At 37.1% G+C, this 19,356-nt stretch overlaps 1 protein-coding gene across 2 annotated transcripts in view; it reads left to right on the top strand.

Annotated features, from left to right (window-relative positions):
• The window catches only part of ORC2 (origin recognition complex subunit 2), a 51,886-nt gene that overhangs the window by 11,675 nt on the left and 20,855 nt on the right, over positions 1-19,356 (top strand). For both annotated transcript variants that reach the window (XR_005579611.2, XM_039470038.2), the window contains exons 5-9: positions 2,890-2,979; positions 10,037-10,129; positions 11,541-11,572; positions 15,044-15,104; positions 17,414-17,607. Coding sequence is in view for 1 of the 2 variants with exons in the window: in XM_039470038.2 (XP_039325972.1) it covers positions 2,890-2,979; positions 10,037-10,129; positions 11,541-11,572; positions 15,044-15,104; positions 17,414-17,607 (470 nt within the window). In the remaining variant the exon portion in view is untranslated. The remainder of the gene's footprint in view (positions 1-2,889; positions 2,980-10,036; positions 10,130-11,540; positions 11,573-15,043; positions 15,105-17,413; positions 17,608-19,356) is intronic.

A 19,356-nucleotide genomic window follows, 5' to 3' on the forward strand; every position in this document is an offset into this window, starting at 1 on the left:
TTTATACCTTATTTAAAACCAATTGTTTTAGTTAATAACTTTTTCAAGTTTATATTTTGTATTTGGCATACAGACAAAATATAAATTATATAAATATATAGTTATATATTCTATATTCTAATTATATATTCTAGTTACAGTTCTGTGATTGAAGTAACAAGTTCTCCATAAACAGAATTCTGCATATATGAAAACTAGATATACTATAAAAAATAGCATTGCAGATCATTGGGCTAATGATGAACTGGTCAGTAAATGGTGATGGGACAATTCTATATTTCCATTAAAAAGGGGGGCTCTCTACTTCCCATTATAAACACATTGTAAATGCTTTTAGAAGAAAATATAAGAGAATATGGTTTTGGTCTTGATTATAGAAAGTTTTCTTACAAAATATGTAATCGAAAGAAAAATTGACAAATTCAACGAATTAAAACTCATGTTTCTCAAGAAAATTAGAAGACTACAGACTGGAAGAAAATGTTGCAAAAGACATGTCTGATAAAGGACTTTTAATCCAAAATATACAGAGAGCTCTTAAAATTCAGCAGTAAGAAAACAATTCAATTAAAAAATAGGCAAATAGGTATTTGAACAGATACCATATGCTTATTTGCCATCTGTTTTTATTCTTTATTACCAAGGAAAATAAATAGATGGCCAATAAGCATATGAAAATATGCTCAATATCGTATCATTAAGGAATTGCAAATTAAAGCAACAATGAGATACCACTGTGCACCTATTAGAATAGCAGAAATCCAAAACACCACCTCCACCAAATGCTGGTGAGGATGTAGAGCAACAATAACTCATTTATTTCTAGATAATGTAAAATGGTACAGCTCTGTGAAAGACAGTTGTGCTGCTCCTTACAAAACTCAGCATACTCTAACCGTATAATCCAGCAATTATGCTCCTTAGTACTTACCCAGAGGAGTTCAAAACTTATGTTCATACAAAAACTTGCAGGTGGACCTTTATAGCAATTTCATTCATAATGGCCAAAACTTGGAAGCAACAAAGAGGTCATTCAGTAAATGAATGGATCCACAAACTGGCATATCCTGACCATGGAGTATTATTCAGCACTTAAATACAAAAGAGCTATCAAGACATGAAAAAGACATGAAAGGACTTTAAAAGTATGTTACTAAGTGAAAGAAGCCAATCTGAAAAGGCTACATACTGTATTATTCCAACTATATGACATTCTGGAAAATGCAAAACTATGGAGACAATAAAAGACTAGTGCAAAGTCTATTTTATAAGAAACTAACACTTCTGTTCAAGTGACACCATAAAAAGAGTATAAAGACAAGCCACAGTGTAGAGAAGATACTTTTTCTGAGAAGAAACCTGTGAAAAAAGTTCAACATCATTAATGATTAAGGAAATACAAATTAAAACACCTCTCTTTTTTTTTTTTTTTTTTTGAGACGAAGTTTCGCTCTTGTTACCCAGGCTGGAGTGCAATGGCGCGATCTCGGCTCACCGCAACCTCCGCCTCCTGGGCTCAGGCAATTCTCCTGCCTCAGCCTCCTAAGTAGCTGGGATTACAGGCATGCGCCACCATGCCCAGCTAGTTTTTTTTTGTATTTTTAGTAGAGACAGGGTTTCACCATGTTGACCAGGATGGTCTCGATCTCTCGACCTCGTGATCCACCCGCCTCGGCCTCCCAAAGTGCTGGGATTACAGGCTTGAGCCACCGCGCCCGGCCTAAAACACCTCTCTTAATGAGATTCAGTTTGTGCTCATTGACAAAGATTAAGGAGTTTAGATAAGGCAAATGTTAGTACAAATACAGATCACTCGGAAAGCTTAAACAGTAAGGAGGATGAGCACAAGTTTAGCACTATTTTGTAATAAATTCATTAAATGTTGACGTAAATTACATATATTTAAATGAAAAACAACTGTTTCAAAAAATGAGGAGGGCATTGTTTTATATTTTTAATGTCTGGCTTCATAGAAGGCAACTGTATTATCTGCTTCACAGATTCCATTAGTCAATATGATAATGTATTATCATGTCATGTTGTCTCTGGAATACCTCATTATATACTCTTGATTGAGAGTCTAAAGATAATGTCTTAGTGTTATTGTGAAGTAATTTTGACCTTAGGGACCCTAGCAATCCTCAGGCCACATGTTGGAAATTGCTGTGCTAGGGAGTAGGATACTAGAAATGAGTATTCAGTAAGTTGTAGGTAGCAGTTGATATTTAAAGAGGAGATTGAAGAATGTCAGTTAAGTCAGGATCAGTTAAGAAAGCTTCTACCGTAAAACAGCTGTTTAAATCTCAACCTCAACAATTCTACTTCTCATGTTTTCTTCAGGAAATGAACTAATAAAGTTGCTTTAGTCTTCCCTCCCCAAGGGCAACTATTGTTATGCATTGAATGCATGTCCCTCTAATCTGGGGTTTTGCTATGTTTTTTGATTTTTACATATATGCCTGTATATCTTTGAATAGCATGTTAAAATTACATAAACAGGCCGAGCGCGGTGGCTCACGCCTGTAAGGCTGAGGCAGGCAGATCAGGTCAAGAGATCAAGACCATCCTGACCAACATGGTGAAACCCAGTCTCTACTAAAATACAAAATTAGCTAGGCATGGTGGTGCACACCTGTAATCCCAGCTACTGGGGAGGCTGAGGCAGTAGAATTGCTTGACCCCAGGAGGTGGAGGTTGCAGTGAGCTGAAATTGCACCACTGCCCTCCAACCTGGAGACAGAGCGAGACTCTGTCTCAAAAATAAATAAATAAATAAATAAAATTTACATAAATGAGGGATACAAATCTTAACTTTATTGTTAAAAGTTTTTCTTTTTTATGTTAATTTTGTTCTTTTTTCCTAAATGTATGTTACATTTTTTCTTTCAGAATCATTGAAAAATGGCTCTGCTACAGGTGGTGGAAATAAAGTTTATTCTTTTCAGAATAGAAAACACTCTGAAAAAATGGCCAAATTAGGTATGTTGCTTTTCTGATTTCTATAATTATTTTTCATCTTTCCTAAGGTAGATTTAACCACATTCCCCATGATTATCATCTCGCTGCATTTCCTGAAAGAATAAGAGAGATTCCCTATAGTTTACATAATAATGAGACATTTCCTAAAAGAAGGATGCTATATTAAGCACAATTAAGTTCATTTGGTTTTTTTTCATGCTCAGATGTCTTCTGTTTTCAGCTAGATTATAAGCTTCTTGTAGTATGAACAAGTCTTTGTTTTTCTTTAGTTCTCTCCAAAATATGTAGCTTTTTCTTTTCTTTTTTTTTTTTTTTAAGATGGAGTCTTGCTCTGTCACCCAGGCTGGAGTGCAGTGGCACGATCTCAGCTCACTGCAACTTCCGCCTCCCATGTACAAGTGATTCTCCTGCCTCAACCTCCCGAGTAGCTGGGACTACAGGTGTGTGCCACCACACCTGGCTAATTTTTTGTATTTTTAGTAGAGAGGGTGTTTCACCATGTTAGCCAGGTTGGGTCTTGATCTCCCAATCAAGTGATCTACCTGCCTCAGCCTCCCAATGTGCCGGGATTACAGGCATGAGCCACCATGCCCAGACGTAGCTTAGTTTCTTCACAAAGTTTTTTGAAGTAGTAAGTGCATTGAGAGTCACACAGAGATATTCTGAATTGATTAAATAAGAGTTTTGCTGGGCATAGTTGCTCATGCCTGTAATTCCCAGCATGGGAGGCTGGGGCTGGTACATCACTTGAGGTCAAGAGTTTGAGACCAGCCTGGCCAACATGGTAAGACCCCGTATCTACTAAAAATACAAAAAAATTAGCTGGGTATGGTGGTACACCTGTAGTCCCAGCTACTCAGGAGGCTGAGGCAAGAGAATTGCTTGGACCTGGGAGGCAGAGGTTACAGTGAGCTGAGATTGACCGCTGCACTCAGCTGGGTGACAGAGCAAGACTCCATCTCAAAAAAAAAAAAAAAAAAAAAACAAGAGTTTTACACTGTATATGGAAAAATGTGGTTTATATTATAGAAAAATGCTTACATAAAATTATTAGGAATAGTCTTCTAACGTTTTTCTTACTTGAGTTACCACTATACCAATTATACTTCAATTGCTGATTTTCAGAGAACTAAGCTGTAGTAAATTACATATAACCTTAAAATTAAACTCAGTTATTTTTCAAAATTCAGGCCAGGCATGATAGCTCACACCTGTAATCCCAGCACTTTGGGTGGCCAAGACAGGAGTATCTCTTGAGGCCAGTAGTTCAATACCAGCCTGGGCAACATAGTGAAACCCTATCTCTATAGAAAATTTAAAACTTAGCCAGGCATGGTGGTACATACCTATAGTCCCAGCTACTTGGGAGGCTAAAGCAGGAGGATTGCTTGAGCCCAGGGGTTCAGTGTTGCAGTAAGCAATGATCACACCACTACACTCCAGCCTGGGTGACAGAGTAAAACCCTATCTCAAAATTAAAAAACAAAAACTCAGATGGCATTGTATTTTCATCTTATGGTATGAGGGGTGTCATCATTTTTGAAAGCCTTAAGGAAGGGAAATAATAAATGTGAAAGCACTTTGAGAATTTAAAAGATAATGTAAATAGAACGTTTGGAAATACTAAAAAGTCTGGAACAATAGAGTAATAATTATCTACCTGGTAAATGTAATAGTTGAAAAAGAGGACTTAATGTATAATTATAAAACATGTATGTATATTTCTTCAGTGGTTTGTTTTTATTCAATCACTGTAGCCAATGACACATGTAAACATTCAAGCTCAAGTAAAAATGAAACATGTTAAATGTTGATACTGATGAGGAATATATGAGAAGTAATTATAAAACCAGTATTTCTGAATATAAGTTAGTTAATCACTTGCTACAATCACCTTAGTTTTTCTTTTTTTGTGTGTGTGATGGAGTTTTGCTTTTGTTGCCCAGGCTGGAGTGCGATAGCACAATCTCAGCTCACAGCAACCTCTGTGATACTTATTTTCTTTTACCTCATACCCCTCCCAGGTTCAAGCAATTCTCTTGCCTCAGCCTCCCGAGTGGCTGGGATTACAGGTGCCCGCCACTATGCCCACCTAATTTTTTTTATTTTTAGTAGTAACTGAGTTTCACTATGTTGGCCAGGCTGGTCTCAAACTCCTGACCTCAAGTGATCACCCACCTTAGTCTCCCAAAGTGCTGGGATTACAGGCATGAGCCACCATGCCAGGCCTCAGTTTAGTTTTTTTTAAAAGGTATAACATTAAATACATTACTAATTTTGAACATAACATGGTACATACAATAATTTGCATGAATTGATACGTTTCTTAGTATTTATTATTTATATCAAGAAATTAAATTCTTTTTTGGTTGGGTGTGGTAGTTCACGCTTATAATCCCAGAACTTTGGGAAGCCGAGGTGGGCAATCACTTGAGGTCAGGAGTTCAAGATGAGCTTGGCCAACATGGTGAAACCCTATCTCTACTAAAAATACAAAAATTAGCTGGGTGTGGTGGCGCATGCATACCTGTATTCTGGCTACTGGGAGGCTGAGGCAGGAGAATTACTTGAACTCAGAAGGTGGAGGTTGCAGTGAGCCAAGATTGTACCACTGCACTGCTGCCTGGGAGACAAATTCCATCTGAAAAAGCAAGAAATTAAGTTTTAAATCTACAAAAATGGCTGAATCCTGTATAGGAGCACTGAGAAACCAGAGAAGAAATGCTGATGTAATTATTAGAAGAAAGATAAAATAGACATCAAGACCAAAATGAAACCCTATAACAGTGGTGCAGGATAAAGAAATACCACTGGAGAAAGAGGGGAGCTATTACTATGACGTGAAATAGAACTGACAGGAGTAATCAAGTAGTAGTTCTCCATTTGGAGAATCAGCATGCACATAACTTAAAGATGATAATGTGTTGTATTTGTAAGCGCTGGATAAAACTAATATTATCATTCTGTGCATTTCTGTCATCTCATCTGAAAGAAATACATGTTTTAAAGTCAAGAGAAAACAGTTTTATAGATACTTAGTCTTTGTTATTATGACCGTGAAATTTCAGGAGCACAATTTGACAGACTGATCAGACTTTCTAAAATCTTTTAGTTATGACCCATGTTTAATTACAGTGCTCTTTAATGAATTTCATTGACTCATTAAGTATTGTGCTAATTGTTTTTACATCTAAATATATCAGTAAAATGGAATGCCTTAATATGCAATAAATAACATGATCTTCCAGAAAATAATGTTATTCTGAGTATAAATGATGATTTTGGCCAGGGATGGTGGCTCACACCTATAGTCCCAACACTTTGAGAGGACAAGGCAGGAGGATCACTTAAGCCTAGGAGTTTTGAGACCAGCCTGGGCAACATAGTGAGACCTTGTCTCTATAAAAAAAAATAAAGATAAAAAAATGATTTTCATATAATCGGGCTAACCAAGATATAGGGCTAGAAATAGACTATAGTTTAGACAGGAAGGCTTTGTAAAATATTGCGAATGTATGTAGGGTAAGAAAAGAAATGTAAACAAAAGAGCAAAAGCAGAAGTACCAGGTAGAGAAGAAAGTGAGGAGTTCATTCAGGTTGGAGAAATAAATGGGTAAATTAAAAATAGATTGAAATCCAGCAATCCCACTATTGAATATATACCCAAAGGTTATGAAATCAGTATGTCAAAGAGATATCTGTACTCCCATGTTCATTGCAGTATTATTTCACAACAGTCAGGATATGGAATCAACCTAAATGTTTGTCAACAGATGAGCAGATAAATATAAATGAGGTAAAAGAAAATAAGTATCTTTTTTAAAAAAAGAAAATAGATTGGTTTGATAGGATCAGATAATAGACTTATCTAAAGCTATCATTTGGCAAGACCAGCTTATTGTATAAAATACAATATAGATGAATTATTAGAATAATGAAAATAAAGACAAAAATTTATAGCTTTTTTTTTTTTTTTTTTTTTTAACAAGACCACAAGTAACATCATAACTAATTTTTTTTTTTTTTTTTAGGGACTCACTGTGTTGCCCAGGCTGGAATGTGTGGTGTAATCTCAGCTCACTGCAACCTCCACATCCTGGGCTCAAGCAATCCTCCTACCTCAGCTTCCCAAGTAGCTCGGAAAGTCACATGCCTGGCTAATTTTTCTATTCTTTTGTAGAGACAGGGCTTCCTTATGTTGCCCAATCTGGTCTTGGACTCTTAGACTCAAGCAATCCACCCACCTTGGTCTCCCAAAGTGCTGGTATTATAGGCTTGGGCCACCATGTCCAGGAATAATTTTGTATTAGTAGAGTCAACAGCCTTGCCATTACATTTCATTTAACATCATCAAAAACAAATATGACATAGGAGCAAGAAAAGAATGACAAAAACTGTACACATGCCTTGAAAGTATGCATGTAGATGATTTTTTTGTAATAGCTATTTATTAGCTTTTTAATAAAGCAACACTGTATAGTGAAAGTAATAAACTAGAAATAGCTTATATATATACATATTTTTGTTGATTTATTTTTGAGACAGTGTCTCGCTTTGTCACCCACGCTGGAGTGCAGTGGCACAATCTTGGCTCACTGCAGCTTCCACCTCCTGGGTTCAAGCAATTCTCCCACCTCAGCCTCCCATGTAGCTGGGATTACAGGCATGCACCACTATGCCTGGCTAGCATGTAGATGATTAATACAGAGTAAAGGTCAGCCAGCTTTTTCTGTAAAGGGCCAGACAGTAAATATTTCCAGCTCTGTGGGCTAGACAGTCTCTGTTGTGACTACTGAACTTGACTGTCTAGCTGAAAAGCAGCTACAAACAATGTGTATGGACGGTGCGGCTATGTTCCAATAAAACTGCTTAAAACACGTGGAAGGCTGGGTTCGGCCCATAGACTTATAGCATGCTGTCTCCTGATGTAAAGAATCACTATTTGTAACTTTTTGCCATTCACAGTCATAACTACACAAAAAGTTATGTGTTACATAGTGATTCACCACTGGGCATGGTGACTCTTGCCTGTAATCCTCGCAATTTGAGAGGCCAAGGTGGGAGAAGCACTTGAGACCAGGAGTTTGAGACCAGCCTGAGCAACATAGGAAGACCCAGTCTCTACAAAAATTTAAAAATTACCTAGGCATGGTGGCACATGCCTGTAGTCCCAGCTACTTTTGAGTTTGAGGTGGGAGGATGACTTGGGCCCAGGAGGTCAAGGCTACAGTGAGCCATGATCACACCATTGGATGCCTGGGCGACAGTTGTACTGGGCATTGTGCCTGGTGCTTGTTAGACATGCTGAGTCATCCAAGAAATGTTGGAATGTCTGCCTATCTCTGCGTGCTCACAGAAGTGACTATCTTGTTCTTATTCCTCTTCAACTCTTTCTTCTTCTTTTCTCCCTGGTTCCTTTGTAGTTTAATCATTATTTAAAATCAGGTGGAGCATTTTTATGTTTCAGGATAAAACCAGAATGATCTCAGCTAAGTTGCTTTGTGCTTATGTTGCTTTTTTTATATGAAGTTTTTTTCTCTATCTTGTAAATTAGCATTTAATCCAAAAATGACGTAAAGAGAAGAGCAAGGACTGAGCCTTAAGTATGCTTAGAATGTTGAGGAGGCTGAGCACAGTGAAGAAGAGATGGAATAAACACCACTGGTAGCTTGGGAAGCAGGATAATGTCATAAGACTCAAATGGAGGAATAATATCAAGGGAAGATTAAAAACAAACAAACAACAACAAAAATACCTAGTGAATCATATAGAAGACCAAAGAGATTAAGTAAAAAGAAGCAGCCAATTCATTTGTAAACATTGTTATGAGTATCTTAGGTCAGTTTCAAAATTGGAGGATAAAAATGGGGGCAGGTTGGGAGGCCAAAGCGGGTGGATCACGAGGTCAAGAGATCGAGCCCATCCTGGTCAACATGGTGAAACACCATCTCTACTAAAAATACAAAAAATTAGCTAGGCATGGTGGCGCGTGCCTGTAATCTCAGCTACTCAGGAGGCTGAGGCAGGAGAATTGCCTGAACCCAGGAGGCGGAGGTTGCAGTGAGCCGAGATCGTGCCATTGCACTCCAGCCTGGGTAACAAGAGCAAAACTCCGTCTCAAAAAAAAAAAAAAAAAAAAAAATGGGGGCAGGTTAGAAAGGTTTAGGAGCCAGTAAAATGGCTTTCACTTGTGCTAATTTAACGATACTTTCTCCATTTAGAAAAAGAAGAAAAAAAGGAGTTAATTTGGTTTGTACCTTTTTTCTCAGTCAACAGTGTGCCAGTGTGAGTGTTGACTTGGGAAATGTAAATCTATTTCTTCATTTGGGTTCATTTCCCACATGCCTCTCATGATGTGACTGTGAGAGCATCGTTAAAGATAATTATATTTTTTAATTTAAAATGGCCCCTGTTATAAGTGATTTGGTCTTTGGTCTTTAGTTAAAAAAAAAAAACAGAGAAAGAAAGATTTAAAAGTAAAAATAAAATGGCCCCTAAACAAAAAACCACTATTTCATTTATGCTCAGTCGAAGAAATGGCCATCTGTTCAACACTATTTTATGCATTATTCATATGTATTATAGACTTTTTGGCACAAAATAAACTCTTCCACACTTTATGGAAGATTTAAAAGATTTTAAGGTATAATTTTAACTATGCACAGTTTTCACTTGATTTTAGATCTCATTTTCTGATCTTTCTTTCTCACCATGCCCCCCAACCCCAATCAAAGATGTACCTCAACTATATATGGTAAGAAATGAAAGGAAAATAAGTTGTTGATGGAGAGGAGAGTGTGGTAATTAGAGAAAGCAGCAAGGTCAAAGTAGTTATTTGTATTTTTTTGAAGAAATCTGGATAATATGAAGGAAAATTTGAAGATGCTGGGAAGACACCTAATAAAGGTAAAAGCAGTATTGCTCCTAATATGGGTAGGTTTTTGTTTCTGATAAAAGTAACAGGTATTTTTAAGAATTTTTGTAAGTGAAATAAGGCTATTTCCCTCTTTGTCTACTGTTGTCCTTTAAAAGTTTTTATATATTTCTTTGTTTACAGCTTCAGAACTAGCAAAAACACCAAAAAAAAGTGTTTCATTCAGTTTGAAGAATGATCCTGAGATAACAATGAATGTTCCTCAAAGTAGCAAGGGTAAGACATTACATTAGTTATTTGAAAAGAGTTTTCATAGTTGCTTCAAGATAGAGCATGCTACTTTTTCTCTTGTTTGTGAATTTTCATATATTTTTCTTCTCTTCAATTCTAAAAATTCAGTTAACAAAATGCAATTAATACTTCAACTTATGTACCTTAGTGTATCCACAGTTAGCAGTCAGTAAGAGGAAAAAATATCTGTGCTAACTGAAGTTGTGCAAATCAACAGGGCCAACCAGAAATAGTCTTTAAGTCCTATTGTCATTTGCTTGAGTTAGCCAATTATTTATAGAAGATTTGGCTTTGGCAAATGCTATATGAAATAAGGCATTTGGAGTTTGGAAGTCATCTTACAGATTGTGGAGCAGCTGTTTTTGAATGATCCATTCCAACTATATGAAAAAGTGTACACTTTATTTCTCTTTATTTGAACTATATACGGTAAGAAATGAAAGGAACACTGTTGTCACTTGCCAATATTTCTGTTATTTCATTTTTTAGAGACAGGATCTCACTATGTTGCCCAGGCTGAAGTGCATTGGCTATTCACAGGCACAGTTACTGCATGCTATTAAAGCCTTGAACTCCTGGGCTCAAGTGATCCTCTAGCCTCAGCCTCTCATGTAACAGGGACTATAAACATGCACCATTGTGTCTGGCTCCATTGTACTTTTGTTTGTTTGTTTGTTTGTTTGTTTTGTTTTTTGAGGCGGAGTCTCGCTCTGCCACCCAGGCTGGTTTGCAGTGGTGTGATCTTAGCTCAGTGCAATCTCCACCTCCCTGATTTAAGTGATTCTCCTGCCTCAGACTCCCAAGTAGCTGAGAGTACAGGCACCCACTATGACTCCTGGCTAATTTTTACATTTTTACTAAAAATGGGGTTTCACCATGTTGGTTGGGCTGTTTTGGAACTCCTGACTTCAAGTGATCCTCCCACCTCAGCCTCCCAAAGTACAGGAATTATAGACGTGAGCCAGCGCACCTGGCCAATTGTATCTTGCAATAATCAAAATTTAAAAGGGCTCCATTTTTCTTTTAGAATGTTACAGAAATGCAGGAAGTAGCTGATAATAATGTGAGTAATTATGAAGTTAATAGTGATAATCCTCTAGTGGAGATGGAATTAATTTAAAATTCAGTAGTAATGTGGTGGTTTCTATGTAGAAGCTGCAATTTTGCTTTTTTTTTTTTTAATTTTTAATTTTTTGAATAGAGATAGGGTCACGCTATGTTATCCAGGTTGGTCTTGAACTCTTGACCTCAAGCAATCCTCCTGCCTCGCCTCCCAAAGAGCTGGGATTACAGGTGTGAGCCACCATGCCTGGCCAACTTTACTTTTAATGAAACTAGACCATGATGAAAAGTGAAGTGTCTATAGTAAGTCATGGCTTTTTGTTTCATTCTTTAGGACATTCTGCTTCAGACAAGGTTCAGCTGAAGGTAAGCAATTGATTAAAAAGAAGCAAAAGCCTTAGTATTACAAAGTAAGACATGATGAAAAATCACCAGAAATTCAATGAAAAAAAATTAATCTCTTAATTTATATAGCGCTTTGTAATTTACAGATACTTGGTGGTTAAATACCTAACTTAGAGATGGAGAATATGAGGTTCAGAGAGGTGAAGTGACTTTTGTGAGTTCACCTGACTAGGAAGGAGAACAGCTAGAAAATGGAGCCAGGCCCCTGCTTTTTTTGCTGTGTGTAGCTGACCTGAAAATTTTTGGGGTTATGCTTTTATCTATCATGTTCTGTTTCACTTTTTGGGGGGCAGAGGGTGGTGGTGTGCAGTTTGATCCCAAGATGCACTAAATTCATTACTCTATCCTTTTATAATTTACATATGAAAACTTAGGCTGGCTTACACAAATACATTCCAGAATAATTAAAAGGAATTGACGATTTTTATCTCCTCCTTTGAGGGTTTTGTTTGTTTGTTTGTTTGTTTTTTAAGATGGAATCTCACTCTGTAGCCCAGCCTAGAGTACAGTGGCAGGATTTCAGCTCACTGCAACTTCTAACTTTCAGGTTCAGTGACTCTTGTGTCTCAGCCTCCTGAGTAGCTGGGATTACAGGTGTACACCACGTCACCAGGCTAATTTTTGTATTTTTAGTAGAGGCAAGGTTTTACCTCGGCCAGGTTGGTCTTTAACTCTTGACCTCAAGCGATCCACCTGCCTGGGCCTCCTACAGTACTGGTATTATAGGTGTGAACCACCACGCCTGACTTCCTTTGTGTTTTTGTGGTATAATTTTCTCATGATGGCTTGTCAAGTGGCCCTGCCTGGATGTAGGCAAGCTCAGATAGGAATGGACAAATTCAGAGCATTGAGTATGTGATAGTGACTGTGTCCAGGACTGGGCAGCTGTAGATTTACCTGGTCTTATATATGGTTTAGGTTAAGGGAACTCCTTATGTAAGAATGTGGGTGTTCAATGAAAGGGCCATATATGCAAAGCATCCTCCACATGCCAAAGGAGCCAAGAAACTAAAGGACAAGGCAGAAAAGTTTAGTTTGTTGGTAAAAGGTATTTTATTGGAGACAGAAGCATGGTCTTGGCAGCCACTAGATTGGTAGCTCTCTGCATTGTTTCTCTCCAGACCCAGGGCTTATAGCTTATATACTGTAAGGAAAGGGTATACATGTTCCAGCAAGATAATTAAAGGCAACCCTCTTTAATTGTCAAGAGGGCAAGAATGCTATATGCATTGTAGCCAGTAATTTGTGTGATAGTATCAAGGTTCACGTGTTCTTTCACAGAAGGCAGTAAATAAAGTAGGAATCAGGAGGCATTCATGAAACTGGGGCTAATCAGAAGTTAACATGGTGGATTAGCGTCTAAGATGGAGTCACTTTTGTCTCCACAGTCAGTATAGACATTGAAGGCCATGGTTATGGCCTGTAGAGGAATGTCCTATTTAGACAAGTCTGGGTATGAGATCAGACAAGCAAGAATTTCATTTGTCTTTAATAATGCTTTTTCCCTATATTGTATCTGGTGTGTTGTGTCACTATAAAAGGAGAAAAACTCATTGCCTTAATCCAATCAAGAATTTAGATTATTCTTTCTCAAGTTATGGGTTATAACCCATTAGTAGATCTTGTTAACTCTCCCAAAAGACCAGAAAACCAGAAACAAAACTACCTATCACAATAAGAGACAATATCGTTGTGACAGAATCTTAGTGTACTGTCTTAGAAGAGCAAGTTCAAGAGAAAATATGTATAGGGCTTAGGGATCCTGGGCTCAAGTGGCTTAAGGCAGGTTTTTCAAGATGGTAAACTGGTTGGTATTGGACAAAGTTGGGGACATGATAATTTAGGATTGGCAGACACAATGAAGAGAGTGTCTTAAAGTGTATCTTGATAACTGTTAATAGGATAATCTTTTTGCCCTGGGCGTAATCTGTTGTCCTGATAGGAGAACAATTTGCCCAAATGAGCAAACTGTCAGGATAGATTCATTTGCAGAAATTTTCTATAACAATTTGAGAAATTATTTATTAGTCTTGTCTTTTTGAGCAGGAATTTTCTGCAACAGTTACTTTGACACAGATGTTATGAATTCTCAGACTTAAGCTGTGTAGATCTATATAAGTTATCTCAATCTTGAAATCAGTTTAATAGGACATAACCTGCATTTTTAACAAATGAAGTAGAACAGAATTTTAAATTTCTGTTTAATATTTTTTTTCAGTTGTATATACACATATGTACTAGGTCAAGATGACAAAATGTAAAAATTTTTGAGGATCTTAATCAAAAAAGTTTGAGATGTACTGTAAATCCATTGGTAAAGGATTAGCTCAGTTATTAGAATACTATTCTTAATATCCCAAATCAGATTTTAATGATGTTTATAACTATCACCAACAATCTATTACAAGACAATAAACTTAAAATTTTTTTGTCATATTTTCATGTTGACAAAATCACAGGATACTTTAACTTTTTTATTAATATTGTCAGAAATTAACATGTATATAACAGTGGATGTTTTCATATGCTAAAAACTTATGGTGTTAAAGTATTCTATAAGAAAACATACTTTGTACTTCTGTAAAAAGTTACAATCTTTTAAATACAGAAAGTAAGAAAGTATAAATCTCTGTTTCTCTCCTCACTGAATGTAATACTTTTTAACACCAGTAAATTTCTAGAACATTAAAAGGCCCATTGCCATATACATAGTGGTGCCCTCAATGCTACATAATATTATCTTTTAAAAAAAATATGCTACTGGGCTGGGTGCAGTGGCTCACACCTGTAATCCCAGCACTTTGGGAGGCTCAGGTGGGTAGTTCACTTCAGGTCAGGAGTTTGAGACCAGCCTGGCCAATATGGTAAAACCCCATCTCTACTAGAAATACAAAAATTAGCTAGGCATGGTGGCATGTGCCTGTAATAGCAGGAGTATTGCTTGAACCTGGGAGGCGGAGATTGCAGTGAACCAAGATGATGCCACTGCACTCCAGCCTGGGTGACACAGCAAGAGACTCTGTCTGGAAAAAAAAGAAAAAAAAACAAAACTATATATATATATATATATATATATATATATCAAATCTGATAGGTGAAAGTAGTTCAAAAAGCTGATATACTCATTTGTTTGGTACATAATAATAAAAGTATATACATATTTTACAGATATGTAGAATTCAATTTCTAGAATCATTCTAGTTATCCTTTGGAATTTATATTTCTTTTGTTATTTTGTTATTTTGGAACCCTTTTTTGTTTCAGATAATTCATTTGTCATTATTTTCTAGTTTTAGGAACTAGGCTTTTCTAGTTCTAGTGCAATCTATTGAAAGCAAAATATTTTTCTTCTTTTCTAGCCTCTTTTACTCAGACCAGTCATTAACTTCCATGTTATTATTTAACTATAATGCTTTTTCTGTTTTTAAACAGAGCAATGACAAAAGTGAATTTCTGTCAACAGCACCTCGTAGTCTAAGAAAAAGATTAATAGGTACGTATTTCTTTTTACATAACGTTTTTATAAAAAGTAACATCTAAACAAGAGACAATAATAGTTAAGTATATACATTCTAGATTTAGAATGCTTGGGTTTTTAAATCATTGGCTTTTAGCTGTAACACTTAGCACCATGTCTTTCACATTATAGTCAGTGTATATTGAAGTCAGCTAAAAGGGTCTTTCCAATGAAATAACATGCCTTTTATTTGTTTTAAGATAGTTTGGAAATGATTCTATTGATTTCTTTGGAAATTTTATAATGAAATAATATTAAACAATCATAGTTGTAGTGAGTATTAAACAAAATCAAGTAGACAGACATGGCTTCTGCTTCCTACGAAATTAAAAATGGCTTCAGATTTTTGAACATTTAACTTTGGGGCTAATGACTAGACCTTTATATATCAGAAAGATGTCAACTTCTTTCATACTGTTGACCCTTGACAGTAATAGTATTAACCAACATTGTTAAATTCAGCTGAACATCAGGGCTTCATACTTTATAGCCCTTTCTTTTCAAGGTATTAGTTTCATAGAGTTGTTAAAACTGTATTTTTGGGCCGGGCGCAGTGGCTCATGCCTATAATCCCAGCACTTTGGGAGGCCGAGGCGGGTGGATCAAGAGATCGAGACCATCCTGGTCAACAAGGGGAAACCCCGTCTCTACTAAAAACACAAAAATTAGCTAGGCATGGTGGCGAGCACCTGTAATCCCAGCTACTTGAGAGGCTGAGGCAGGAGAATTGCTTGAACCCAGGAGGCGGAGGTTGCAGTGAGCCAAGATCGTGCCAGTACACTCCAGCCTGGGTAGTAAGAGCAAAAAAAAACCAAAAAAAAAAAACTGCATTTTTAATCATTATAAAAATGGTAATGCTAAATAATTTGATATATTAAAGCAGTAAAAGATCTGTATTGTTGTGAATGTTATTTCATATCAACTATATCCTGTGTCTTATGATTTCTCCTTATCCCAAAGACGAGTTGTTTTTTAGACAGAAGGTAAACTTCCCTCTTCCTTCTTAATCACCACAAAACATATATACCTACATGGAGGAAGCATATGTGTAAATAAGGTAGAGACATTTTCTGGTACCTGCTGCCACTTCTAAGCTGTGCATATATCATGAGCAGCAGTCAATGTGCATCTGAATCTGCTAAGCTGTATATGTCCACAAAATCAAGCCTGTTTTTTTCTTTTTTAAATATCTGTATTGGTTATATGTTGACTTGGGATAATCCTCTGCAGTATTTCTATTGTTCAAAATAAATACACTGATTTATTTGAAGTTTTTTTACTCATATTTTGGGAGTTCACTTTTAAAAATAGTTTTATGCCTGTTGAGTATGAAACTGGCTTTATTCTTATTTGGTAAGTGTAAAACTAGCTGTATTATTTCTGGGGAGTTGTGGAGGTGAGGTTGTGATTTGTTGAAAAAGATAATTCTTGAATCAACTCTGGGATGGTGTATGTGTATGTATTACTAGTAATAATTATAATCATAACTACCATTTATTGAGTGCTATATTAGGATGATGTTTTCGGTAGGCAGCAACAGAGAAATCTATAATGGTAGTTTAAGCCATAGACATTTAATTACCTCACATCAAAACAAGTATAGAGTTGCAAGTTCCATGGTTGATGTGATTCAACAGTATCATTAAGGACCCAGATTCTTCCTATCTTTTTACTTTGCCACTAGCATTTTTCATCTTTAGGTTTGATACTTCATGTTGCAAAATGGTTTTCATAGCTTTAAACAATGGGTATAAATAGCGGCTTTTCTTCTGTGAACAAAATCTTTCCTAGAAGCTGCCAGCAATTTTCCTTCAATTCATTGGTCAAGGGGTCTTATATAGTTAACCATGGTTGGAGCGGAGGCTGGGAAAGCAGGTATCTAGTAGAGGGAAAAGGCTGTTACCGTGATTCATACCCTAGGGTGGGGCATATTGCCATATCTTGCAAAATTGGAGTTCTGTTAGCAAGGAAGAGGGAAGGAGAACAGTGTTAGGTATGATTAACCATTTTTATCACAGTTCCTGTGTATCAGGCATCATTAGTTGCTTTATATACATTTCAGTGTAATCTTTACAATGATTTATTAAAATCTGTACTATTAATTTGATAAATAAATGAACAGGTGCTGAGAAAATTTATTAATTAGCTCTGGTGAAATCATGAGCCAATAATGACAAAACCAGGATTCAGACTCTTACTTCAGAGCCCACACTCTTTCCTTTACTCCACAGTGCCTCTCTTGTCAAACCATGAAATTGTCCGAATTGCTATTTTTCCCCCCACAGTTCCAAGGTCTCCTTCTGACAGTGAAAGCGAATATTCTGCTTCCAACTCAGAGGATGATGAAGGGGTTGCACAGGAATATGAAGAGGACACTAATGCAGTCATATTCAGCCAAAAGATTCAAGCTCAGAATAGAGTAGTTTCAGCTCCTGTTTGCAAAGAAACACCTTCTAAAAGAATGAAAAGAGATAAAACAGTAAGTGAAGAGAGACTTTAACCTTAAAGAAAAATTGTATAGTATCTCAAAGATAGGCTACCCTAAGAGATCCATATCTCTCAGAATAATATGTTTTCTTCACTTTTCTCTCTTTTCTCAGCCTTCCACATAAATTCCCATATATATTTGTTTCTACTTCTGGGCTTTCTATTCTGGCCTGTCTAATATTCATTAATTAATACCATAGTATAGGTAAATAGTATATGCTAAAAGTGATATCTCAAGTCTGTTGTATAAAAATGAACTTTTTAGGCCAGGCACGGTGGCTGACGCCTGTAATCCCAGCACTTTGGGAGGCCGAGGTGGGTGGATCACCTGAGGTTAGGAGTTTGAGACTAGCCTGGCCAACATGGTGAAACCCTGTCCCCACTAAAAACACAAAAATTAGCCAGGTATGGTGTTATGTGGCTGTAATCCCAGCTACCCAGGAGGCTGAGGCAGGAGAATCAGTGGAACTCAGGAGGTGGAGGCTACAGTGAGCCAAGATCACGCCATCGCACTCCAGCCTGGGCAATAAGAGGGAAACTTTGTCTCAAAATAAATAAATAAATAAAATTTTAAATATACTATGGGATTAGAATTTTAAAAATGACAAAAAGAAAAAAATGAACTTTTTTTTTTTTTTTGAGACGGAGTTTCGCTCTTGTTACCCAGGCTGGAGTGCAATGGCGCGATCTCGGCTCCCCGCAACCTCCGCCTCCTGGGTTCGGGCAATTCTCCTGCCTCAGCCTCCTGAGTAGCTGGGATTACAGGCACGCACCACCATGCCCAGCTATTTTTTTTGTATTTTTAGTAGAGACGGGGTTTCACCCTGTTGACCAAGATGGTCTCGATCTCTTTACCTTGTGATCCACCCGCCTCGGCCTCCCAACGTGCTGGGATTACAGGCTTGAGCCACCGCGCCCGGCCTAAAAAATGAACTTTTAAGTAAATATTGATTGGACAATTGGAGGCATGAATTCTCAGTGTATATTGTTTTTGTAATACTGTCAATGTGTTCGAGACAGTGTAATGAATGATGTCTTGAGAGACAAGTCGTTTGGAAGAACACTGCAGGCACCTCACTTTAGAAAATTATCCTGGTCCTCTGTCTAAAGATTCAGAGCAATTGAGGAGCCTACTGCTTAAATAGCTTTCTGTCCCTTTTTGCCCTAGAGTTTAGTCCTGCCCAAAATCAGAAGAACATATAGTGTGGGAAGAAAATTCCACTTTAATGGAATAGTAGGCCAGTTTTTTGGTTTGTTTGTGGGATTTTTTTTTCTTTTGTTACCTTGCAATTGATTTCCTCCTCAGCCACACTAATATTAAAGGATTTGCTAAGACTATTTGAGGCCAGGCATGGTGGCTCATGCCTGTTATCCCAGCACTTTGGGAGGGCAGTGTGGAAGGATTGCTTGAGGCCAGGAGTTTGAAACCAGCCTGGATAATATAAGACCCTGTCTCTGCAAAAAAAAAAAAAAAAAAAATTTAAAAATTAGCCAGGTGTAGTAGTGCATGCCTGTAGTCCCAGCTACTTGGAAGGCTGAGGTGGGAGGATCCCTTATGCCCAGGAAGTTGGGGCTACAGTGAGCCATGTTTGCACCACTGTACTCCAGCCTGGATGACAGAGTGAGACCCTGCATCAAAAAAGAAAAAAGACTATCAGGAAAAGCAAAGATCCTGATATGTAAAACCATCTCTCTTTTTTTAGTATAAATGGAAATTACGTATTGTAACTCAGGAATCAGT

The sequence above is a fragment of the Saimiri boliviensis genome, chromosome 5 (genome assembly GCF_048565385.1).
Source record: "Saimiri boliviensis isolate mSaiBol1 chromosome 5, mSaiBol1.pri, whole genome shotgun sequence".
In the NCBI taxonomy this organism is placed as follows: domain Eukaryota; kingdom Metazoa; phylum Chordata; class Mammalia; order Primates; family Cebidae; genus Saimiri; species Saimiri boliviensis.